The 23,685-nt window shown below is 51.0% G+C and overlaps 9 protein-coding genes across 9 annotated transcripts; 5 read left to right on the top strand and 4 right to left on the bottom strand.

The window, feature by feature from the left end:
• Positions 1–248: 248 nt before the first annotated feature.
• Positions 249–1,179, bottom strand: LCP9604111_7980 (putative polyadenylation factor subunit CstF64; the record flags this gene model as incomplete). Its single annotated transcript, XM_039076072.1, has 2 exons — positions 249–1,075; positions 1,128–1,179. 2 exons carry the CDS (start codon positions 1,177–1,179, stop codon positions 249–251), a joined length of 879 nt encoding a protein of 292 aa, XP_038925954.1.
• Positions 1,180–1,352: 173 nt separating this feature from the next.
• On the top strand, positions 1,353–2,442 carry LCP9604111_7979 (prohibitin subunit PHB2; the record flags this gene model as incomplete). The annotated part of the gene is made up of 4 exons (XM_039076070.1): positions 1,353–1,527; positions 1,578–1,646; positions 1,703–2,058; positions 2,119–2,442. The coding sequence occupies 4 exons, from the start codon at positions 1,353–1,355 to the stop codon at positions 2,440–2,442; spliced, it is 924 nt and encodes a 307-aa protein (XP_038925953.1).
• Positions 2,443–2,799: 357 nt separating this feature from the next.
• On the top strand, positions 2,800–4,059 carry rmt2 (protein-arginine N5-methyltransferase; the record flags this gene model as incomplete). The annotated part of the gene is made up of 1 exon (XM_039076069.1): positions 2,800–4,059. One exon carries the CDS (start codon positions 2,800–2,802, stop codon positions 4,057–4,059), a length of 1,260 nt encoding a protein of 419 aa, XP_038925952.1.
• Positions 4,060–4,179: 120 nt separating this feature from the next.
• On the bottom strand, positions 4,180–7,969 carry LCP9604111_7977 (putative DUF221 domain protein; the record flags this gene model as incomplete). The annotated part of the gene is made up of 3 exons (XM_039076068.1): positions 4,180–5,216; positions 5,268–7,735; positions 7,803–7,969. The coding sequence occupies 3 exons, from the start codon at positions 7,967–7,969 to the stop codon at positions 4,180–4,182; spliced, it is 3,672 nt and encodes a 1,223-aa protein (XP_038925951.1).
• Positions 7,970–8,875: 906 nt separating this feature from the next.
• Positions 8,876–12,009, top strand: LCP9604111_7976 (MCM DNA helicase complex subunit MCM4; the record flags this gene model as incomplete). The annotated part of the gene is made up of 3 exons (XM_039076067.1): positions 8,876–9,167; positions 9,240–11,362; positions 11,419–12,009. 3 exons carry the CDS (start codon positions 8,876–8,878, stop codon positions 12,007–12,009), a joined length of 3,006 nt encoding a protein of 1,001 aa, XP_038925950.1.
• A 958-nt stretch (positions 12,010–12,967) lies between these two features.
• vtc4 (putative vacuolar transporter chaperone (Vtc4)) lies at positions 12,968–15,561 on the top strand (the record flags this gene model as incomplete). Its single annotated transcript, XM_039076066.1, has 4 exons — positions 12,968–12,972; positions 13,050–13,512; positions 13,563–15,096; positions 15,161–15,561. 4 exons carry the CDS (start codon positions 12,968–12,970, stop codon positions 15,559–15,561), a joined length of 2,403 nt encoding a protein of 800 aa, XP_038925949.1.
• Positions 15,562–15,869: 308 nt separating this feature from the next.
• On the bottom strand, positions 15,870–18,143 carry LCP9604111_7974 (fungal specific transcription factor domain-containing protein; the record flags this gene model as incomplete). The annotated part of the gene is made up of 7 exons (XM_039076065.1): positions 15,870–16,323; positions 16,389–16,538; positions 16,597–16,756; positions 16,890–16,992; positions 17,049–17,115; positions 17,170–17,952; positions 18,001–18,143. The coding sequence occupies 7 exons, from the start codon at positions 18,141–18,143 to the stop codon at positions 15,870–15,872; spliced, it is 1,860 nt and encodes a 619-aa protein (XP_038925948.1).
• Positions 18,144–18,402: 259 nt separating this feature from the next.
• LCP9604111_7973 (NuoB/complex I 20 kDa subunit family protein) lies at positions 18,403–19,075 on the top strand (the record flags this gene model as incomplete). The annotated part of the gene is made up of 2 exons (XM_039076064.1): positions 18,403–18,557; positions 18,625–19,075. The coding sequence occupies 2 exons, from the start codon at positions 18,403–18,405 to the stop codon at positions 19,073–19,075; spliced, it is 606 nt and encodes a 201-aa protein (XP_038925947.1).
• An 87-nt stretch (positions 19,076–19,162) lies between these two features.
• LCP9604111_7972 (DEAD/DEAH box helicase) lies at positions 19,163–22,528 on the bottom strand (the record flags this gene model as incomplete). Its single annotated transcript, XM_039076063.1, has 9 exons — positions 19,163–19,194; positions 19,254–19,368; positions 19,462–19,882; positions 20,000–20,446; positions 20,505–20,666; positions 20,714–20,885; positions 20,941–21,409; positions 21,459–21,641; positions 21,698–22,528. 9 exons carry the CDS (start codon positions 22,526–22,528, stop codon positions 19,163–19,165), a joined length of 2,832 nt encoding a protein of 943 aa, XP_038925946.1.
• Between the last annotated feature and the right edge of the window lie 1,157 nt (positions 22,529–23,685).

The raw sequence follows: 23,685 nt of genomic DNA, 5'->3' as shown, positions 1-23,685 counted from the left end.
TTGATTGTAGAAACGAAGGACCGAAAGAATCAAGATATCATTCTGTTACTATTTTGAAGGAATACCTTGAAATTGACCGGTATGCAAATCAATGAGGAAAAATGACAACCCCTTTACGCCACCCATTCGCCTAGTACAGTGGCATAAGAAAATGAGAAAAAAAAATAATTGGCCATGTCATGCTCGCTCTCGACGAGCAAGCCACAAAATATCTGAATCGAAATGCAGTATCAAGAGAGGGTAATACCCTACCGCATGCCACCCTGCATCAATTGCTGGCGTAGCAGCATGATCTGGCTTCTTTCCATGGGAGGCAGAGCATCAATAGCAGCCTGGGGCATGCTGAGGACTTGCTGAAGGAGTTCCTCCTGGCCGTGCATCGGGGCGGCAGGTTGAATCGGGGGAGGGGCGAAAGGAGTGCCGGTGACAGGCGGTGTAGAGATCTGACCAGGAACACCATACTGTTGAAATTGTTGAGGGGTTGGCTGTTGAGCCACTTGGGGGGGCTGGGCGGCCTGTTCGACGATAGAACCAAGCAGCTGGTATTCGACCAGATTCATGAGGAGTAGAGCCTGGAAGACGGCGTAGGCGAGCTGAGGCGCTTGGCGCAGCAGCTCAGTGGCACGTGCTGGGTCGGCAACCGCAAGAGATTTCATTTGTGTCAAGACATCGAGCAATTGATTTGGTGGGAGGGATGCGAGAGTATGGGAGATGGCGTTGGGGCAGTCGATCTGAGGCGGGAGTTCCACGCCTGGGGGTAAAGGAGGCAGTGGCGCTGAGCCTGTGATTTGTTGCTGCTGCGTGGTATCTTGGTTCATCATTGGTTGCGACTGCTGCGAGTAATCTGGGGGTACGGAATCTTTCTCGTTGTTGTGAGGCCAATCAACACGGATCTTGCGGCCCATGACTTCGTGATCGTTGAGGTTGCGCACCGCCGAGGCAGCGGCGTCGGCGTCTGCAAAATCTGCGAATCCATATCCTTTGGGTTTGCCGGTCTCAGGATTCATCATCAACCGGAACTTTGTAACGGTACCGGCCGTGCTGAGGATGTCTTTGACTTGTTCCTCGGTGAGGTCTAGAGAACGATCAGTATCGCGCAGGTTAGACATGCAGCTACGGTTACATACTGTAGGGAATATTCCCCAGGAACACGCTCTTCCCAGTCCGATCGGGCGCCATGATTGCGATAGGAAATGAGATGTCAGTGAGAAAGCGAAGAAGTCGAGGCAAGCAAGAAACGCTGATTCTGCCCGACTTTCCCACACCGCCCGAAACCTCACCTCATCCGCTCAAGCATCATACCAAGTCAATCTTCATCTATCTCCAATCTTTTCCGCGCACTTACTCACATCATGTCTCAAAATCAACGGGAGGCTTGGGAGCGCCTGCAGCTTATGCTGTCGAAGCGTAAGGCTGGCTTCGGTGGCGGCATCCCATCCGGTGGTGGCCGCGGAGGCATGGGACTCGTCGGAACTCTCGTTCTGGCCGGTATTGGTACCTATGTCGCGTCAAATGCTCTGTTTAACGGTATGTTAAAGTCATCTGCTCAAGGAATCAAATTTCTAACTAGTTTTTAGTGGACGGTGGTCACCGTGCTATCAAGTACTCGCGCTTCGGTGGTGTCCAGAAGGAAATCTACAACGAAGGTATGAAAACCCACGAGCCAGACACGGAGCTCTCTCTCACATTTGGATGACCTTAGGAACGCACTTCCAAATTCCTTGGTTCGAGACCCCAATTATCTACGATGTTCGTGCGAAACCTCGCAGCATCCCTTCTCTCACCGGTACAAAGGACTTGCAGATGGTGAACATCACCTGCCGTGTCCTATCTAGACCCCGTGTCGATGCTCTGCCCCAGATATATCGAACTCTTGGACAAGACTTCGATGAGCGGGTTCTGCCTTCAATCGTCAACGAAGTGCTGAAGAGCGTTGTTGCTCAGTTCAACGCCAGCCAGTTGATCACACAGCGTGAGAACGTTGCTCGTCTGGTGCGGGACAACCTGGCTCGCCGAGCTGCCCGTTTCAACATTGCTCTAGATGATGTGTCTTTGACAGTATGTACCTTCTCCCCTACCTCTAGCCCAAACAGCTTCTAACACGCCATCTCCACACAGCACTTGACCTTCTCCCCCGAGTTCACAGCCGCGGTTGAGGCCAAGCAGGTCGCACAGCAAGACGCTCAGCGTGCTGCATTCATGGTCGACAAGGCCCGCCAAGAAAAGCAGGCCTTCATTGTCCGCGCACAGGGTGAGGCCCGCTCCGCCGAGCTTATTGGTGATGCCATCAAGAAGAGCAAGAGTTACATCGAGCTCCGACAGATCGAGAATGCTCGCCAAATTGCTCAGATCCTGCACGACAGCGGTGGCAAGAACAAGCTCTACCTGGACAGCCAAGGATTGGGCCTCAATGTCAACGCCCACAGCGAAGAGGGCAAATAATTTCATTCCGCTTGATACTTAATGGCGCTGCGTGGAGGGATGTGAATTATTGTACAAATAGCTGGATTACCAAGCATCTGAATGCGGTCTCTTCTCTATTTTCTTTTCAAGTCTCCTTGAAACATAGTAATTCTTTGCAAGTAGTGTAGACCTCTAGGTAGGATGCGGGGACAAAGGCGGCGAGACGATTTTTTAGATTCGGAGGGGCACCACTTCGGTAGTTCAACACACTTGACTAGGATTGACTAGCAAGTATCATCTTTAATTCGTGAGTATCAGTTGGAAAAACCAGCTCAACGAGTTTTCTTTTTCTTTTGGAATTACTCTTCGCAAAACCCCGCTAACAGCCCTTAGAGCATGCCCGAAGTCACCGACGATACCCCAGTGCACCTCACCGAGGTCGACATCGACCTTGACGTGCAAGAGATTCTCCTCGCCGCTTCGCAGCATGACCAGTCCAAGCTGCGCCGCCTCCTCCGCACCCAGTCTGTGCTGCCAGATGCTGCAAACGTTAAAGACATCGAGACTGGCTTCACACCTCTGCACGCCGCAATCGCCGCCTGCGAGCCCGATACAGAGGCAGTCGGCATCAATGGCTCAGACTCCAATCCGAATGATCTGGATGCCGAGACCGTGAAATCAGCAGTGGAGACTGTCAAGTTTCTCCTGCAAGAGGGCGCTATCTGGAACGATCTAGACGCGAACAACGAGACACCCGGCTGTATCGCGGGCCGCATTGGCGCTTCCGAGCTGTACGAGCTGATCGTCGACGCAGGTGTCCGCGCAGAGTTGTTGATGAACCGCCTCGACGCGTACGAGGAGCTATCCGATGATGACGAAGAGGAAGAGGAAGGCGACCCCGAGGCCGAGACAGCACCGGAACTCGTCGATGCATCCGCCGAACCCACGACAGAAACCACAACCACAACCACAACCACAACCACCCCGGCCAACCCCGAAGTATCCAACTCGCAATATCTTGAATCGCGCCTGAACATCCAAAACGACCGGATCCTGGACGCAGACCAGAACGGCGTGATGATGCGCTGGGAAAGCGACATTATGCGCAAGTCCGCGATAGCACTGCTCCCGACGCCCGGCCTGAAAGTCCTGAACATCGGTCACGGGATGGGCATTGTGGACGGATTCTTCCAGGAACGAGGGCCGGCTGTGCATCACATTGTCGAAGCGCATGAGGAGGTCGTTGCAGAGATGAAACGACGCGGGTGGGATACTAAGCCCGGTGTTGTTATCCACCAGGGTCGCTGGCAGGATATTCTTCCTGACCTTGTGGCGGCTGGGGAGACTTTCGATGCTATCTACTACGATACCTTTGCGGAGTCATATAGTGATTTCCGGGACTTCTTCTCTGAGCAGGTCATTGGATTGCTGGAGCAGGAGGGTCAGTGGGGATTCTTTAATGGTATGGGTGCTGATCGCCAAATCTCATATGATGTCTACCAGAAGGTGGCGGAGATGGATCTCTTCGAAGCTGGCTTTGATGTGCAGTGGGAGGAGATTGCCGTGCCCAAGTTAGACGGTGAATGGGAGGGTGTACGCCGGGCTTACTGGGTTGTGGATGATTATAGATTGCCCCTGTGCAAATTCATGGATTAAGGGAGATCTTGGATGATTTCATGGAAAGGATATTTAAAAAAAGGACATTGGATGTCTATGACTGAATACGACGCTTTAAAATGCTACATAATGGCTGAAAGGAACAATGTACAAATGTTATCACAGCTGAATCAAATCCACCTCCGAGAAATCTGGAGGACTGCGACTGAAGATCGTCCGACATTTGCCGTCTAGCGCCTGGTACTCATTGCTGATCCATATATGTTTGCTAAACCGTTGTGTTCGGTACACTTCGTCATCACTCACACCCAGATCATCACGCGGAATCCAGATGACAGGCCGCTTGGCGCGAAGGGCCTCGTGCTGGAAGGCACGTTGCACCAGCTGGTCACGCTCATCGGGCGTAAGATCCTCTAATTCGTCGTGAATACCGGCAAAGAGGGCTTGGCCGACTGTGCTGGGGGCTGGTGCCTGGGCCTCGGTGTCTTGGGCCATCTTTTCCCGCATATCACGTAGTGTTGGTGTGGAGGTTGCTGAGTTCTGACCGAAAAATTTAGATTTCCGGTTTGATGAGCTGGAGGCCCATGATGGACGTTTGTCTCCAAGCTTGGGTGCTGACAAGATATCCGAGTTTTGTCGCATCTGGTTTGGGAAATTGGTCTCCAGAGGTTTCAGCTCGATGTCTTCTTGCATCTCCTTTATCTCCTTTCCGTGCCGGCGCTCTTCTTGTTCACGCTTGGCGAGGGAGCCTTCGATATCACCATCCTCGTCATCGTCATCGTCAAGAGCGAGACCGAGGCGAGCGTGCTGAGCACGACGAAACTCTTCATCACGTCGAACAGCATCATCTTCCAAGGTAACGGGCAGATACCGGATCAGTGGATTGAACGCATCGTTGAGAAGAATTTGGTAACCGGCCGTCAAAACTAGAACAACAATCATGCAAATAGCCTGTCCCTTGCAGGCGACATCGTCATCCGCGTTCCGAACCAAGAAGAACAAGCCGATTAGGCAGACTTCCATAACGTAGATTCCCGTGAATAGCTGATTAATAGCTCGAGGAAAAAGAAGGCCACCGGTGTCAAATCGAAACTTAGTCACATAGAGTGTGTTGTAGCGATAGACGAACCAGAAAAGGCCGAAGGTGAGGATGTTGAAAATTAGAATCAGAGGTGCGATCACACAGTAGATCAAACCTTGGAGAATGTTAATCAACGGATTGTATCAAAAAAGACAAGACGACTTACCAATAGAGGCTAGGGTGGTATAGACAGGGAAGAATGTACCCCATTGCATCTGATTGAGGTTTGTTGTTCGTGCCCACTTCTTCCGGGCAGTAGAGTCCAAAATTGGAGCTAGAATGAACCAGCTCACCAGGCCAAAGATTTGTACAAGGGCGCCAGCGCTCACAGACATGGCTTGTAGAATCATGTAAGAGAAGAAGTAGTTACTAGACTTCGGGATGTTCACTGCTAGGAGTTGTGGCCAGCTGGTTACATCAGTGACATTCTCAATGATCGTCGAGAAACTGGAAGCGATGGTGACAACCAAGAACAATTGCACAAAGAGGAATGCAAAATAATAGTTCTGGACAGTGAGCTCGATGGACATGCCGGTGAAGAGGCCTTGCGTGCGGCTCAAAAAGCGAAGGATGAGAGGGAGCAGCGCCATCAGAATAGCTAAACACAGCGCAGGAAGAATACCCTGGATGGCAGAAATGAACCAGTCTGGAAGCTTGCCAAGCCAGGCAAGCCATGGAAATGCACCCTCCAGATATGCCAATTGTGATAGTAGTCCGGTGAAGGCGACGGGGAACGCCCATCCAACGACCATTGCGCAAACTAGTGTGATGATGCCGAAGGAACGCAGGTACCGTTCCCACCACTTGATCGACATATTATCCCAAATCACATCATCGGGAGATATTTCCACGACTCGGGGTGCCATCTGCTTGGGGAGATGGTGACTGACAGCTTGACAGGCCATGTGGGCAGCGACTTGGTGATTGAACTGGATGAAGGCCGAGTTCATTAAAGGGAACCCCTCGGGGTGCTGCTGATCGACTTCGATCTCCAGATTCAGACGAGCGAGCTCCTTTCGACAATAATCGATGGTGTCAACCTTTTCCCCTAGAAGCCAGATCGAAGGCATCCAACTCCAGCCAAATATGGGTAGACGCATGGTATCTCGGTCCTTCGGCCGGATGTATTCTTTCCACAGCGGCTCTCCGTAGTCTTCATTTTCGAAATTTTCGTTATAGGCGATAGGGTATCTTTCCCCTTCTATTTCGTCTCCCTCCTTTCGAGCATGCTCGTGTTTTTCGTTCTCGGATTTCTCGAAGTCACGATAGGTGGCATGAGTTGCAGGCGTTTCGGGTGCAGTCAGTGGATATTGGTCAGCCTCGCGTACACCCTGCGATCTTGTATTAGATGACATTCGTCTCCAGAATGGTGGCTTCGGCGGATCGCTGCACATGGTGGCATCCTGGTCTGTATTCTGTCCTGGATCCGGTCCTATGGGCTTCCCTAAGTTCAAACTCAAGTGCTGACTTCGCCGGAGCCCCACGGGTTTGGCGGGTTTTGTATCAGATTGGCTGCCAGAGGCAAGAAGACCTGGGACTGGAGGGGTGTTTGCACGAGGCGGAAGGGTGTCTGGTGTTGCAGAATGACCGGGACCTGAGGGGGTATTTGAACGAGGCGGAATGATGTTATCTGTAGTTGCAACGAAGCCCCCAGTTCGAGATAACGGTTTCTTGAAGCCTCCAAGCACTGTTTTGCCCAGTTTCCCTACCCCTTGGCCAACCGCCCCGGCGGCGGCAAGGGCAGGGTCAAACATTCGAGGTCCGTCCTCCGACCGTTTCTCTTGGGGTTTTCTGTGGAGCATTTCTTGTACTGTATGGGCCTGATGAGGATTACCAGAGCTGATACCAGGACCCATAGCCATTTGAGATGCCCGTTTTTCAGCCGTCTTTTGCTCTTTTTTCTCTGCACTTGATTGACTCTCGCCGGCCTTCTTTGCCTCCGCCTTGGCCTTTTTGAGCTGTGCCTTTTTGCATTTTGCAATCAATTCTGTCTCGGCGCTTTCAAGCTTGAGAGCAAGATGGTTTCGTGCTTTCACTTTCTCGTTCAAGTCGTCGAAGTTGCGGTTGAGCCAAATGTTTCGCACACCTCCAGGGAAAACATCGAAAAGCCTGTCAAGGGCATCCATGGTGAGCCAATCAGGTGGAATAGAAGTAACGAGCACAGTGGTAGCAGAAGCACGGAGTCGATGCTGGGGAGACGTCAAGTAGGCCTGTCGCAGGCGAATGTAATTCCGAAGTTCATCAAAAAACACAGCACAGACATAGATAATGGCAATCACGGCCATTACCAAATGAGCCCAATACCGACTCGTGTGCTCAGGGGTTACGTTACCCCATGCCAACTGGTCCAGACCAGTGACGGAATATCTAGTGCCTGAGGTACCATTTTCGTATGTCTGGCCCTTGCCACCAGCACGGTTTATTGGAAGTAGAACAGGTAATATCACGAGGCCCAGAGGAAGGAAGATCTTCAAAAGCATGCGCAGATAGCGCAGGAAGAAGTATGCATCAAGCCCACATTTCTGGATGAATTCCGAGCTGGATGTACGAAAGACTGGGACAATCCAATGGAAGAGGCCTGGCGGAGATGGGGTTGTGCGTTCTCTATCTGGTACCAGATAGGTTCGCGGTTGACTGGATATCAATTTCGGTCAGTCCAACGTCCACGTTCTCCTTTCCAGTGGGGTTTCAGGGGACTTACTATATACGGCTTAGTTTACCTTTTAGTAACAGAAAGAGGAGAAATTCAACGACGAAAACGACAATGGCCGTCGCCAGCGACGCCAGGAAGGTCGAGATTGACACACCTTCGGCGGTTCGGCCGTGGCCGCCAGTGTGTTCCAGCGCCTCCTCCAAGCCCGAAGTCATGACGATCAGCTCGGGTATTGCCGAGGGAAATGGGGACTAGGACGCTAATAGGGGTATCGAAGAAGATGTCACGGCAAGAAGCATCACGATATGTCGTTGTATGCACTGATGGATGTCGAAAGTAATCGCCTGTAGATTGAGGGGTTGAATAAGAAGGAGCTCTCTGATAAGAGAAGAAAAATCACAAAGAGAAACCCACTTGCGCAGACCTAGGGCGCCAACCTGATCAGCTGTGGGGGACGAGAGCCAATAACGTCGAATTTGGTCTTTGAGTAATATCTTGGTTTATGAGGTGAGTGGCGCGAGGACTGAGCTGGCGGTATGATATCAAGAAATTAAGACGTTGACGAACAGGGATGATTGGAGGGATCGTGGGAGCGCCGATCGAGGATACAATGACATCAGGCGCTAAGTGAAACAGCCCAAAGAAGTCACGGCAGCTTTAGATAGATTCTAGTGGAAGGAGAACAAAGATTGCTTTGTGTAACCGAGCGCCTCGGAATTTGATCTATATTTATAACAAGGAATAGCTCCTTTTTTCCCAACTATGACAACGTTGATACTGAATAACATTGCGAGACCCCTACTACGGTAGTATTGAAGCTTTTAGTGGGGAGAAAAAAAGGGAAAGAGCGGTGATTGGCCCCTGAGTCGAAGGTCCACTGATGTGGCAGTGCATTTATGTAATTCGCAAAGTCCACCAGCCACAGGGTCAGGAACTCCATGTGGCTGGCGTTCAAACACGTCGGCCGAAAGGGGAAACCACTTAACGCGTCGGTCGCGTCCACGGTGGCAGAAACCGCGTTCCGCCCACAGCTTTTTGCTCTCCCTTTCTTCACTTGTATCCCATAGACCACCAACCCACCTGATCATCGTCTGGTATCAGCACAATAATTCATATCCACCATGTCGTCACCAACACAAAGACGGAGTGGTCGCTCCTCTAAAAATTCAACTTCATCGCCTAGTTCTTCGTCCCGACAGGAGCCTCCTAGCAGTCCGACTTTTCAAGCAACCCCCCGTGCCTCGAGACGTCCATTGGCTGGGGGAGCCGCACCCTCTTCGTCCCCCATTTTTTTCCAATCATCCCCGACGAAGGGAAATAACAATGCCGAGACTCCAGATGAACGCATGGCCGATGCCAGCTCAACGGTAGACGATGGCGACAGAACCCCGCGGGGCAACCCCGGTGTGAGAGGTACGAATTTGGTTGTATCAGAGCAGCACCTTTTGTTTTCTTTTCCAATATTGATCCCTAACCGCCTATTAGATTCTTCTCCTATTCATTATATTCCAAGTTCTAGCCCAACTCGAGGCTTCGGTCGATCTGATATCCGATCCGACATCCGCTCCGATGCATTGAGCAGCGCCAGCAGCGGATTATTTGTGTCACCGGGAGGCCAGGGCCGACGGGGAGGTCCTCGTCGCAGCGATTTGCATTCTGGGGGCTTTGGGTCTACTTCCGGTCGCCGTAACCGTGTGTTCGTTGACGCCAATGGAATGCCCACAGGTGATACAATGCCTCGCTCTGATGCCACTTTCTCGAATATCAACCCTGGCACCTCTGAAGCTGAAGCCATCGCCGGAAATTCCACTCGTGTGATCTGGGGCACCAATATCTCGATCATAGATTCAATGTCGGCGTTCAAGAACTTCCTGTATAATTTCGCCACAAAATACCGCCTCTGGGCTGACGGTGCCACCGAGGACGAAACCAGACTACTGGGAGAATTAGCGGAAAGACATGAGTGCATCACCATGTGTAACAACATGCGACGACTCGGTGTGAACACATTCAATCTCGATGCTGCTAATTTGAAGTCATACCCATTAACCCGCAAGTTGTGGCACCAACTTTCCGCATATCCGCAAGAAATCATCCCTCTTATGGATCAAGCTTTGAAGGATGTCATGGTCGATCTTGCCCTCAAGGAAATGGACGTTCTTCGGTCAGAGAGCCAACGCGCTGCTCAGCCTCGTGACCGACGTGGTCAGCCCATCCTCACTTCGGACAATGCGATTCCGACTGTCGATGTGCCGGATTTAGTTGGTGAAGTGGAGGCGATGACCTTCAAGGTTCTCCCCTTCGGTTTGGATCAAACCGTGAACATGCGTGATCTCGACCCAGCCGATATGGACAAACTGATCAGCATCAAGGGCTTGGTCATTCGTGCTACTCCCATCATCCCCGATATGAGAGAAGCGTTCTTCCGGTGCAGCGCTTGCAGCTATGGTGTGCAGGTCGACATTGATCGTGGCAGAATCGCCGAGCCAACGGTCTGCCCTCGAGACGGTTGCAAAGAAAAGAACTCAATGCAGCTCCTTCACAACCGTTGCACCTTCGGTGACAAGCAAGTCATCAAGCTCCAGGAAACCCCAGACAACATTCCTGACGGTCAGACTCCTCACTCGGTGTCTTTGTGTGTCTATGATGAGCTAGTTGATGTTTGCAAGGCCGGTGACCGTGTGGAGGTGACCGGTATTTTCCGGTGCAGTCCCATGCGTGTCAGTGCTCGTCAGCGCTCGCAGAAGTCACTCTTCAAGACGTACATCGATGTTCTTCATGTGCAGAAATTTGACCGTAAGAAGATGGGCATTGACATGTCCACAGTCGGGCAAGAAATGTCTGAGCAGGCGGCAGAGGCAGATCAGGCGCGCAAAATTTCAGCCGAAGAAGAAGAGAAGATCAAGCGGACCGCCTCTCGTCCCGACATCTACGACCTATTGTCTCGTTCCCTGGCTCCCAGCATCTACGAGATGGACGATGTGAAGAAGGGCATCTTGCTACAGATGTTTGGAGGCACTAACAAGACCTTCCACAAGGGAGGTAATCCACGCTACCGTGGTGACATCAACGTTCTTCTGTGTGGTGACCCCTCGACCTCCAAGTCTCAACTACTGCGCTATGTTCACAAAATCGCTCCGCGCGGTGTCTATACCAGTGGTAAGGGTTCGTCAGCTGTTGGTTTAACTGCCTACGTGACCCGCGACCCGGACACTCGCCAGATGGTTCTTGAATCCGGTGCCTTGGTTCTGTCCGATGGTGGTGTTTGCTGTATTGATGAGTTCGACAAGATGAACGATTCTACACGATCTGTCCTTCACGAAGTCATGGAACAGCAGACCATCTCTATCGCTAAGGCGGGTATTATTACTACGCTGAACGCCCGAACATCCATCCTGGCCTCTGCCAACCCCATCGGCAGTAGGTACAATTCTAAACTGTCTGTTCCGCAGAACATTGATCTGCCACCTACTCTGCTCTCTCGTTTCGACCTGGTATACCTGGTCCTTGACCGTGTTGACGAGACGGAAGATCGTCGCCTGGCCAAGCATTTGGTCGGCATGTATCTAGAGGATAACCCCGAGAATGCCAGCTCACAGGAGATTCTGGTAAGTGCCATTTCCCCGGATGATCAATTCGCGAGATTTCTAACCGTTCTCTCTAGCCTATCGAATTCCTTACAGCCTACATTACATACGCCAAGACCAATTGCCACCCTGTGATCACCCCCGCTGCCGGTGCTGCACTCACCGAGGCCTACGTGGCTATGCGCCAGCTAGGTGATGACATCCGCGCCCAAGAGCGCCGTATCACTGCCACCACTCGACAGCTGGAGTCGATGATCCGACTTTCCGAGGCGCACGCACGCATGCGTCTGTCGCCCGAAGTCACCGTCGGCGATGTTGAAGAATCCGTGCGTCTCATCCGCTCCGCCATCAAGCAGGCCGCCACCGATTCCCGAACCGGTCTCATCGACATGGGCCTTCTGACCGAAGGCAGCAGCGCCTCTGACCGTCGTCTTCGCGACGACCTGAAGAAGGCGGTGCTGTCCCGCCTTGATGAACGTGGCGGTGTGAGTGGTGGTGCGGTCCGCTGGACCGACCTGTATCGCGATGTGAGCGAGCAGAGCGACCTCAGACTCGACCACAACCAGTTCGGTGATGCGCTGCGCTCACTGGAGGCGGAGGGCTCCGTGAATATTTTCGGTGAAGGTGCTCGTCGCAGTATCCGCCGGGCGGCCATGAGCATGTCCTAGGTGGCTGCGATGATACCATGATGTGATGATAGATTAGGCTGCATGTCGTCCTTGAGGGTGTTCTGGTGTTGGTGTTTCAATGGGTAATGATATAGGATTCGGCCCCGGAACTGTTGTATATGGTAGATTGATCAATAATAATATTTTTCCAATCTCATGAGTTCCCCAAGGTTGGCTTTGCTAGAGACCAAGACATGTGGAAAGGTGAGAAATCACATGCATCTGGCTAGACCCAACAAGCACAAAGCGGGTGTGGGGCTCGATCATCTTGCAGATGGCCCTGTCCATCTGCAACGAGCATTGAAAAAGAAATTGAAAAGCACGTTTAATATTGGACTGTGTAGGTTCTAGTTCTATAGATTGTGTGTGATATAATAACAGGGCCTTGGAATGGCCCTAGACAATAGAACAATCCTGCGCAGTGAGAGATCAAGAGAGGTCAACAGAGAGAAAGACGAGGAAGACACCACGTGCGCCCATGACTGGCCGGATTGTTCACGTCACCAAGGGGGGTCTGTATTGCGGATACAGCGTTACCATACCATAATTACCAGAAGTACATCTCGATTGCCACGATCGTGCTCTTTATAACCACCAGTATAGCAAGTTGATGCTTATTTTAAACTCACTACGGTTAAATAGGATACTCCAATGCCATTCAGCTATTCACCATGTTGAGCTCCGTTTAAACGATTGATACCATATTCTATCGCCTCGACTATTACCACACCCACTTGGCCACGATGGGGCCGTCACCCGCTAGTCATCGGACTAGCCGAGTTCGGGGGTCCATTATAACCTCTTTTGACTTTCTGTCTTCGGATAAGCTGAACTCTCCGAATTTGGCCTCTCCCTGCCTCCCTCACACCTTTTTTCTTTCTTCTTTCTCCTTCTCTTTCTTCTTCCCGTCATGAGCTTGGGATAAACCTAGACTCCCTCACATTTCTCCTTGCCCACCATGAGGTATCGAATTCCCTGTCTCGCTGTCTTCCAGCCAATTCCACTCCCCGCGCATTTATACTGACTCAATTGTCTCATAGGTTCGGCGAATACCTCCGTTCTTCCATGATAAAGGAATTCTATCCTTACTACATTGCCTATGACGATCTCAAGAAAGCTCTGAAGACCGATTTCGTCGACGAGCCAACGTCCGATAACACCAAGCCCGCCCGCAAAGAATGGACCGAGGACGATGAGACAAACTTTGTTTCCTTGCTCGAGAGTGAACTAGAGAAGGTTTTCTTGTTCCAGAAGCGCAAGAGCGAGGAGATTGTTGCCCGCATTCAAGAAAGCGAGCTCGCGGTGAACGATGTCGTCTCCCGTTTGGACAGCTCGGCCGATTCCCGTCGCCAGAGTATTCGAGCTTCTCGCCCCGCGCCCACCGATGCGGATTTCTTGATGCTTGAGCAGGTACTCAGTGATATCATTGCGGATGTTCATGACTTGGCCAAATTTACTCAATTGAACTACACGGGTTTCCAGAAGATCATCAAGAAGCATGACGTAGGTTTTCCTTCCAGGTCGCCCCTATCAATTCGCTAACAATTGCACAGAAAGAAACACAATGGTACCTCAAGCCAGTTTTTGCGACACGTCTCAAGGCCAAGCCTTTCTTCAAGGACAACTACGACGCCTTCGTGATTAAACTATCCAAGCTGTATGACCTCGTCCGGACCAAGGGTAACCCGGTCAAAGGTGATTCGTCTGCTGGTGGTACTCAACAGAACTTTGTGCGTCAGACCACCAAGTATTGGGTGCACCGGGATAATATTACGGAGTTGAAGCTGGTGATCTTGAAGCACCTGCCGGTGTTAGTCTTCAATGCCAGCAAGGAGTTCGAGGAGAAGGACACGGCCATCTCCTCTATCTACTTTGACAACACGGACACTTGGGAACTGTACCAGGGTCGTCTGAAGAAAACAGAAGGCGCTGAGGCAATTCGACTGCGTTGGTACGGTGGGATGGAAAGTGACCAGATTTTCGTGGAGCGAAAAACCCATCGCGAGGACTGGACGGGAGAAAAATCCGTCAAGGCGCGCTTCGTACTCAAGGAGAAGTACGTCAATGCCTATCTCGACGGCCGGATGACGGTTGAGCGGATCTTCGACAAGATGCGCAGGGAGGGTAAGAAGAGCGCGTCGGAGATTGATGATTTGGAGCAACTAGCTCGCGAGATTCAGTACCGCGTCATTACCCGCCGCTTGGTGCCTGTCACCCGTACATTTTATCACCGTACTGCATTCCAGCTGCCAGGTGATGCCCGTGTTCGGATCTCTCTCGACACGGAACTGACCATGATCCGAGAGGATAATATGGACGGCCGTCAACGGTCTGGGAAGAACTGGCGCCGTATGGATATCGGAGTCGACTTCCCATTCTCCCAGCTGCCTCCTGAGGATATCGACCGGTTCCCCTATGCCGTACTAGAGGTGAAACTGCAAACCCAGGCAGGCCAGGAACCTCCCCAGTGGATTCGGGATTTGACTGCTAGTCACTTGGTTGAGGCAGTCCCGAAATTCAGCAAGTTCATCCACGGAACAGCGACCATGTTCCCTACTCGTATCCACCTACTTCCATTCTGGTTCCCACAAATGGATGTAGATATCCGCAAGCCTGCGACTCGTCAATTCGGTATCCACAGACCGCTGGCGAGTACCTCAATATCTGCCAATGATGAAGATTCGGATGATGACGAAACGCCGAGTGCGCAAGAGACGCCCCCGAACGAACACGCCACCGAGCATCAAAACGGATTGTTTGAGACCAATGGCAACGAACTAGATATCGAAGAACGTATCGCCGCTCAGCCCTTGCCCGGTGACGAAGACTACCCATTGTACGACTCGGATGACGAATCTGTATACTCCGATGAACTCGAAGAAGCTCGTCGTGTAGGAGGGGCGTACTACGCGCAGAAATTGGCCAAACATTATCTCTCTCGGGCTGGTCACGCTGTCGCACAGGGTCTTATGGCGTTAATCCCCCGCCCCCGTCCAACATCCCTGCCTCCCCCCGAACAGCGTGGCATCGCTGTCTTGAGTAACCACCGACGCACCCTACAGCGATTCCAGGCTCCCCCGGGTAAACGTAAGTCGGCTCAATGCATCTTGTGCATCAATTCCCCAGACTAACACACTTCGCAAAAAATTAGGCATCTTCGTTCCCATCCGCGTGGAACCAAAGGTCTACTTCGCTGCCGAGCGAACCTTCCTCTCCTGGTTAGAATTTTCCATCATCCTCGGTGGTATCGCCGCAACCCTCCTGAACTTCGGCACCGATTTCGCGACCCTCATCTCCTCCTGGGCGTTCACCATCCTCGCTGCGGGTGCCCTCATCTACAGTCTTTTCCTGTACATCTGGCGCGTCGACAAGATCCGCAAGCGCCGTGACGTCAAACGCGTCTACTATGAGCGCTGGGGTCCGACAGTCGTCAGCATCGGACTGGTCGTAATCATTTTAGTTAACTTTGCGCTGCGCGTGCGGGAAGGCGGGTTTATGGCTGCGCCGGGATCGGAAGGCGAGCCTCAGCACGGCGGGCATGGGGAACTGTAGAACTCTTGGTTTGTTTGGAAAAGAAGAACTTAATCGTTCTCTTTGTTTTATTGGGTTGACCACCTTCTTTACTGCTCATTGGCTAGGCGCCTCTTACGTTTGTATCTACTGGTGGCTTCGGGCTGGGGCGTTGGGAGATTGTAAATCATGTACAAATCGCATACATACCATTGCAAATAGTGTGAGAATGGCACTCGATTACCGATTTCTTTGCTTTCGTTTTGTAGATGTTGTAAAGTACAAATTCCAGGGCCTGTATCTCATAAGCGAGTGACAACCCAGAACGCGTCCATGAATCAGCAATATTACTAAGGATAGGATATATCATCTTCACAATAAGCTGTAGGCTGAGAAGGTGAGTTCAGAAAGACATCTTCGAACAGGTTCCCGAATGGAAACGAGAAAGGAAACGCCATGCCCATGCCGTCTTGCGCAACTTGATCAAATAAGCCTGCAGTGGGGTTGATACTACCAGGGTTGCTTTCGTTATCAAGTTGACTCGCACCATTTCCCATCGAGGATCCTGTTGCTGAATGCTCTGCTACCCTTGCGCCATCTTGTGTCTGCCCACCTGCAGAGTGTCGCCTAAGCAGGGATTCGTAAATTGGATAGAAGGCTGCAAGTACCGGGAACCGATCTTGCAACTTGTCAAGTATCAGCATGCATAACTGGGCGCGATGGTGTGAAATCCATCGGACACCAGTATCCCCTCTGTGTATGTTGACAATATAGATTGAGAGCACAGACAGCACGGGTGCAACTCTGCAAAGGCTTTAGCAAAACCGCCCCGGATCGATTGGGGGTACTTTATTATGGAGGCGACGTACATGCTAGCTGCGGCTGCATAGAGAAGATCACTTGCCATGAGTATTTCTAGCATGTTGTAGATCTCCGCACATATCTCGAATGTCGGAGTGCCTGGTCCGGTATTGAGAGAAAACCTTGGGTTGCTCCGATGCAAAAGTAGCCGGTATTCCCTATAGATTCAGAATCAGAATGGAGATATTTTGAAGAGCCATTTGAAAGTCAACTTACTGGTATAATATATGAGTCAATATAGCCCACTTGCTGCTACTTGGCGACAACGACTTGAATTCCGGGGAAAGGGATGAAGAGCACAACGAGATTTGCTCTAAACAGATATCTTGTGAATGGCCACTATCTTCGTCAAATTTGATAGTGAAGAAGCGATCCACTGTAATATATATTAGCAAGGAAATACATTCAGGAATATGATATGATGATGGATGTTGAACCTGTCCGAGCTAGTTGCACAGCATTTATCACAAAGGTATTTGCCTCATCGGGGTATCCCACTTGAGACCCACTGGCTTGGTCAAAATCTGCTTCCGACAGAGGGGGGACATTGCAAAGTCTTCCTTGCACGTGTGGGGGACGATCGAGAAGCATAGACAGATTTATGTCCATGGCCTAGTTTAGAATGTCAGACCGTGATAGAGCTGGGGCTTTGTTGAGCAATAACCGACATATACCATCCACCATAATCTTCGCCATAATTTTCGTTCTTTCTCTTCGAGACGGTTATATGACTTTCTGGAATACTGATCAGCCGCCCTTGGCTCACATTGGAGGGGTAAGTAGACTCACATTCGATGCAGTCCTAAAGCCTGCGCCATTCCCACAGAGATACCAACCCAGTACCAAGGGTCTTTGTGTTCTAGAAGACCATTCCACCAATAGCCCATAAGAAATGTTGATTGAATCGTCGCTATCGCATCGGTTTCATATCCAGCATCGTACAGAGATTTGGCTCTCTGGTAAAAAGTTAGGCTTGCAGCGTATCGGGACACAAATCCGGCACCAGCAATGACGGAATCCGAACAATTTATAGTGGCAGCGAGGTAGATAGCATTCAAGAGCAAGTGTGAAGATTTGCCTTCCTCGAGAGTGACAAGAAATCTTGACTTATCAAGAATAGGTGCAGCAAGTGAGAAATGAAAGTAACAATCGAGAAGGGCCTGGCTCGTCTCTTGTGACGGAAGATCAAATGCCCCTTGGTTCTTGATTCGCTCAATAGTAGATATGTGAAGCTTTTCGATTTCTTGCGTCGTCGGCCTGCCCAACCGGGCCAGCATTGCCCCGTGGAGGTGGTCCTGAAGTGGGCGAGCATCCGTCGTACCTACGAAAGGATTTCCAAACTGTTGGATCAAATAATTGAGATTGGAAGAATCTCCAACATATGGAGTTTTTCCACTTGGGCCTTGGGCTGGGAAACATGGCTCTTGCCGTGGCTTATCTCCATCATCTTGAGCATGAGTGGTCAGAGGAGGGTTGGAACTTGTCAGTCCTTCATACGGCACATTGCGGGAGGCCTCTGAAAGATCACTGCCTAAGTCTGCTTGAGTGGTCAGGGGAAGAAGCTTTCGTCTCCTGAATCTGAATTAGTCCTAGTATGATGGCTTGGGTCTTGAATCCTACCGTCCACGACGAGATATAATCAACTCACATTGGCGCCGGGCATTCCGACAGTTGGAACACGCGACACCTTCACTGCGGTCACATTTGACCCGCCGGTCATGACACAGACGACAAGCGATTTTGACTGGACTGCTGCGCGGCATTTGATAATTGTCAAAGGCAATTGTCCGACTCTAAAGTTCGGCGTCTTGACTTCGGCGAAGTTGGTGAGCGCAGACCCACAAAGTCGCCGAATTTGGGCTTATCTGATTGGATGTCTATTGATATCTACCCTCTCATTGGGTGCTCAACACCAACAGTTTAGAACGAACTATAAAAGTTCTCCAAGGAGGGGTTTTTACTCAAACCAGCAAATTATTCAAGTTGCTGCTGAAGATGCTTTCGAATATATCCTCTCGAAGCATGCTCCGTCGCTCCAATCCGAAACAATGGTCACAGTGTTGCTTGCCCACCGCCGCAACGACACGATACCTACGCACATCTTCAGAACCTGGTAGCTCTACATCTGCACCCGTACCATTCAAAAGCCAGAAAGATGGAGCGTCCGGGTATCTTTTGTAAGTCCGATACTGAATTGCCAACTTGCAACCCGACTGATTTATAGTTCTAACATTTTCTACCTAGGGCAAAGGCAGACGAATTGGTTAACTGGGGAAGACAAGGTTCCCTTTGGCCTTTATCATTTGGGCTGGCCTGCTGTGGAATTGAAATGATGCATACCTCGATGCCACGTTACGATCAGGACCGGCTGGGCATTATTTTCCGTGCCTCGCCACGGCAGGCCGATGTCATGATTGTGGCCGGTACGGTGGTCAACAAGATGGCTCCGGCCGTGAGACAACTATATGATCAGATGCCCGAGCCTCGGTGGGTGATTAGCATGGGCAGTTGCGCCAACGGCGGGGGATATTACCACTATAGCTACAATGTTGTACGTGGTGTGGACCGCATCGTGCCTGTGGATATTTATGTGCCTGGATGTCCACCGACTGCTGAAGCCCTTCTGCAGGGTATTTTTCTTCTCCAGAAGAAGATGCGGAGGACGCAGGTGACGAGGATGTGGTACAGGCGCTAAGCGAGGGTTGAATGAGAGTATATATATCCTACTACTCCTGACGCCACGGAAGATATGCAACGCTTCAAATGCCAAAAACCGTGATATTCATTCTTCCACCTCGAACTGCATCTCTCGCTCTATAATATAGATCCGTCAGTATACACCTAGAACAAATTCTCTACAAATAACAACATACCCCAGATCTTGGTCGCATGTGCAATGATCGTCTCAGCCTTGACCAGCAATTTCGCAGCATACCTCTCCGTCTCTGTCGGGTAGAGTTGACTTTTCTGCGCTTTGCGAGGATTGGCCTAAACACATCAAGGACACGTCAGTAGATGATCACACATATGTATAGCCCAGCAATCCTCTTCAAGGTATCCCAAAAAAGACCAAAAACCCACCATCATAAGAACAGGAACCAAATCCTTCGGCTCAGCCTCCGCCAAAGCTCTCAAATTCTTAAATCCATTATCCCTGAGCAAACGCGCCGTCCAACTCTTCACAAAAGTAACCTGGGCCATCTCAAGCAGATCCGCGCGCGCGCCAGCCTCAAGCCTATCGCGCATATGATCCAAGACGGCTGCCATCATGCCCCAGTTCATGCGCTGACAGAATTTGACCATGCCGGCGGCGAAGCCGTGGCACTGCTGTGCCAAGGTTTGAACTGCACCGCGGGGGGTGTTGTAGCGTTGGGCTATCGTTGATATGGGGACTTCGTTGCTGAGATCGCGGAGTTGAAGGGCTGTGTAGGCGCGGCAGTAGATGCGGGCTTGTTTTATCTGGACTGCGGTGTTTTCTTTCAGGGAGGCGCCTGATTGGGCCCTGGGATAAGAATGTTAGTTTGGGGTTGGTCTGGTCTGGTTTGTTTTGAGGGTGGGTGTAGAATTGTGTGCGATATGTGTAGGAGCAATGGAGTAGCAGAGGGAAGGGGAGGCGTACATTGTGTTGACGAAACCTGGTTGGACTCCGACTAATTGTAGAGCCCGGAGACCGCTCTCATCTAGCCTGTCTAGCTGATCGCGGAAGATTTGCCAATCAATGGGGGTGTTCACGGCTGCTTGGAGCGGAGTGAACATGTAGAAGATGTGCATGTCACCGTCCATGACAAAGGCCTGTAATGCTCGTTTCAGCTCTTCGTGAACGAACAGGCCGTCTTCGGGTGAAAATGCCGAAGCCACGATTGCTTGTCCTAATGGTGTGGCTTCGTAGGATTCGTCGTTTCGCAAAATAAGAAGGTCTTCGTCGACTAGTTCCTGAAGAGCGGATTTCATGATGCTGTATGCGATCTTCTTGTCCAACGTTTGGTAGAGAAGCGTGCACCGAACATATTCCTTGATCGCCTCGCAGCCGGACACCAACCCCGTTGCCACGGCTTCGAGTAAGGCCCTTTTGGTTGTGAGCGAATGATTCAGGAGCAATAAATAGAGTAGAACAAGATACATACCGCTTGAGGCCTCTTTTCTCAGGTGCCAGGCAGCTCTCAATAGCTGGCATATCAGCGTCCAACAGATCGCAGACAGCCTGCATATCGGCTTTCACGCAGATGAGATAGGTCTCGCCAGCGTTATCCTTGCCTTTGCGGCCAGCACGACCGCACATTTGACGACTAATTTTGTCAGCTTATACTCCTTACTCCAAGAAGAAGGTACCTACAACATAGCCGGACCTACTAATTGACGCCCCATGCGCGCACCATTGATGATAACTCGTCTCGCCGGGAGGTTTACACCAGCGGCAAGACTGCACGTGGCCACGAGGACTTTGAGCACACCCTGGTCATAGGCCTGTGCAATTAGCTCCCGCTCTTCGGTGGTCATCCCAGCATCTAAGTGGTTATTAGTAAGCGTGGAAACTGGCCCCATGGATGGATATGTACTAACTGTGAAACCCTGTCCCTCTGATTATTGTTGTCTCCAAAGCCGGGTCCAGTCCACAAGCGAGGCTCCGCAATTCTGCAAGAAGGTCGAGTCGTTTATTCAGCTCTTCCGGCTCCGCCGGCGGCATCGCTTCACCGATAGTCGCAGCGTGAATTTGGCATGCGTTACGGCTGCCACAAAAGACCAATGACCCAAACCCAGCTGCTGCAGTTTCGACAGCTAGCGCTACCATGGCATTAGTGGCAGGGTTGCTGAGCTGCTTAGAGGTAGAAGGTTCAATTATTCGGTGTGGAGGAATGGTATCGTGTAGGGACGCAGCTGCAGTCAGCTTAGATGCCGTATGGAACAATTGCCGCGAGGTTGCAGCTGGGTAGATTCCATTCTCGTATACCAAGTATTCCTCAATAGGAATTGGTTTGTATGTGGAGATGTAGAACTTGGCGTTCATCCATTGTGCCAGCACTTCGGTGTTCTGTACACCTGTTAGAGCAGCCCACCGAGGGCTTGAACCATAGACTTACAGAGAGTGTAGCACTCATCCCAACAATCTGGGTGTCCTGCTGTAATAACAGCAGCTTCGTGACCATCAATTCCAAGAGATAGCCCCGGTGTTCGTCATCGAGCATGTGTAACTCGTCAAGAACCACGACTCCCAGGTCTCCAACGCTACACTCTTCGATGGTGTTGTTTATCAACGAATTGGCCTAAGGAAATAAATATCAGAGCTCTGCAAACAACACTGAATCTTAATCGTGCACACCTTCTCTATCGTACAAACGGCAATATCAGTATCCGCCCAAGAGGCTGTCGTCCGACTTCCGCCAAAGAAGCCCGTCACTCTGATATTCTTGTGCAATTTGTTCCATCGCCTGCAAGGAAATTTGGAGTCATTTTCATCATCATCCGGGATATTTCTTTCCACGTCTTGCACAATGCGACGCATCCACTTGAGCTTCTCCTGAACCAAAGCAACATAAGGCAAAACCAACAGCGCTTTGCGCCCTGGGTTTTCGATAATGCGTTTCAAAAGCAGAACATCCGCAACAAGAGACTTGCCACCGCCCGTTGGCGCCGTGTAAACCAAATGACGTTCACCGGAGAGTAAGCCCCTGGCCAGCAGACAAGATGCCTGCCATGGGTAGATATTCCTAACACCGAGAGCGGCAAAATTCGCCGTGAGAGCGGGCGGCAGACCATACTTTGGGTTAGACAGAGAGAGCAGGGGGTTCTGACTAGAAGGTGGGGCGGTCGGTGCCACAGCTTTTGGAGGATCATCCGAGGTTGGCTCCGCGCCCGCGCCCGCGCCAAGATGAATCTTGCTGGCAGTAAAGCGATGGACGGGGGCGATTAGCAGATCTCGGGCAGACTGTAGCGGAGCTGATTCCAATATGGTGTCTGTATTGCCATTTTGACGAGGGAAAGTAGCTTGTTTTACGACTGGACCGGGCGGGATGTCGAGAACCTGCTCTGTGGGCTCTGTCGGGGGTCGTTTCTGTCCTGCCACGGGCGCTACATGATACGCTTGTCGACGGGCGAGATCAATGGATGTCTGGAATCCGCGAGACTGGACTTGATGACCCGTTGTCGACATGCCTGAAACACAGATCGATCCATTCGTCTGGGGAGGGGATAAATCCAGTTGTGTTTAATCAAAATTGGCCATCTCTCTGACTTTGAAAGGTTTATGTTTTATTTGATGTTGTTTGCCATGTTTTTCACGGTTTGTTGTTTTTCCAAGGTTATCTAGTCGGCTTACTATTCGTTGTTGCTGCCTGAGGCATGGATTATATCAGCGGTTATGTCAGAGATCACGTTATGTCATCCACTCAGATCCCCCCGGGGCTGGGCCAGTCAGGTCTAGTTAACTTGATGTTCTTAGACATCGATGATCGCCGCGTTTCCAATAATGTGCGCATTACGGGATTATTACTCGTATTGCATGCTTCCATGCTCCCATGCTCCCATGCTCTGCATGATTGAACTGTAGTTCCAATATGGCCACCATGGAGTCCCTTGCTCGGGGACTACACCAACCTTGTACGAGATCGACTGTGGAGGCTTATGTGGATGCCGTCTTCCCAGCCCTGGAGCCCTTGAGCCCTGATGATTGCCCACAAGTACGTTGTAGAAACGCACAATGACCAAAAACGGATATTCGTAGCCCCATACGTGTCAATGGATGCCTGGGAACGATTGGCGCAATTATCGTGTGTCGTCGGAGCCGAGAGGGTCGGCTGACGATCTGGGGCCAACGGTGATGGATTTGCCTCAACGCGGCTAGAAGACATCGTGGCATCCTCGGAACCTGCAACATACAACATCCACATACATATGGAATTGCATGCATGTTGACTTAGCCTTGCCAGGGGGAAAAAGAGGAAAGTTCCAAAATTCCAGTGCCCATCCCAAGATCAAGTATATTGTACAGAATCTGAGACCCGATCGGGGTGGAGGCGTCATAACGACTGTATCATGAGTCGCGCGTACCACCCACCTATGCATTAGGATTAGCAGGATTAGCCAAATTAGCAAGATTGTGAAGTTTCAGTATTGTATGACGATAACATGGAATTCACTGACCATGCATGGTGGGAATGTGATATAGATCTCAATCTGTATCCTTTATTTCTCTGTTTCCCCTGGACAAAGTCACAAGAAACGTCTCATGGCAAGCTTGATACCACGAGCGAACCCCCTTTCAAGCCACCGTACAGATGATGGCTGTAATGGTCGGGATGGGTTGGATCT

Source organism: Penicillium roqueforti (assembly GCF_015533775.1).
Source record: "Penicillium roqueforti strain LCP96 04111 chromosome Unknown scaffold_28, whole genome shotgun sequence".
Lineage (NCBI taxonomy): Eukaryota > Fungi > Ascomycota > Eurotiomycetes > Eurotiales > Aspergillaceae > Penicillium > Penicillium roqueforti.
Note: the sequence above shows the minus strand (reverse complement) of the source record. Positions and strands in the feature narration are given on the sequence as shown.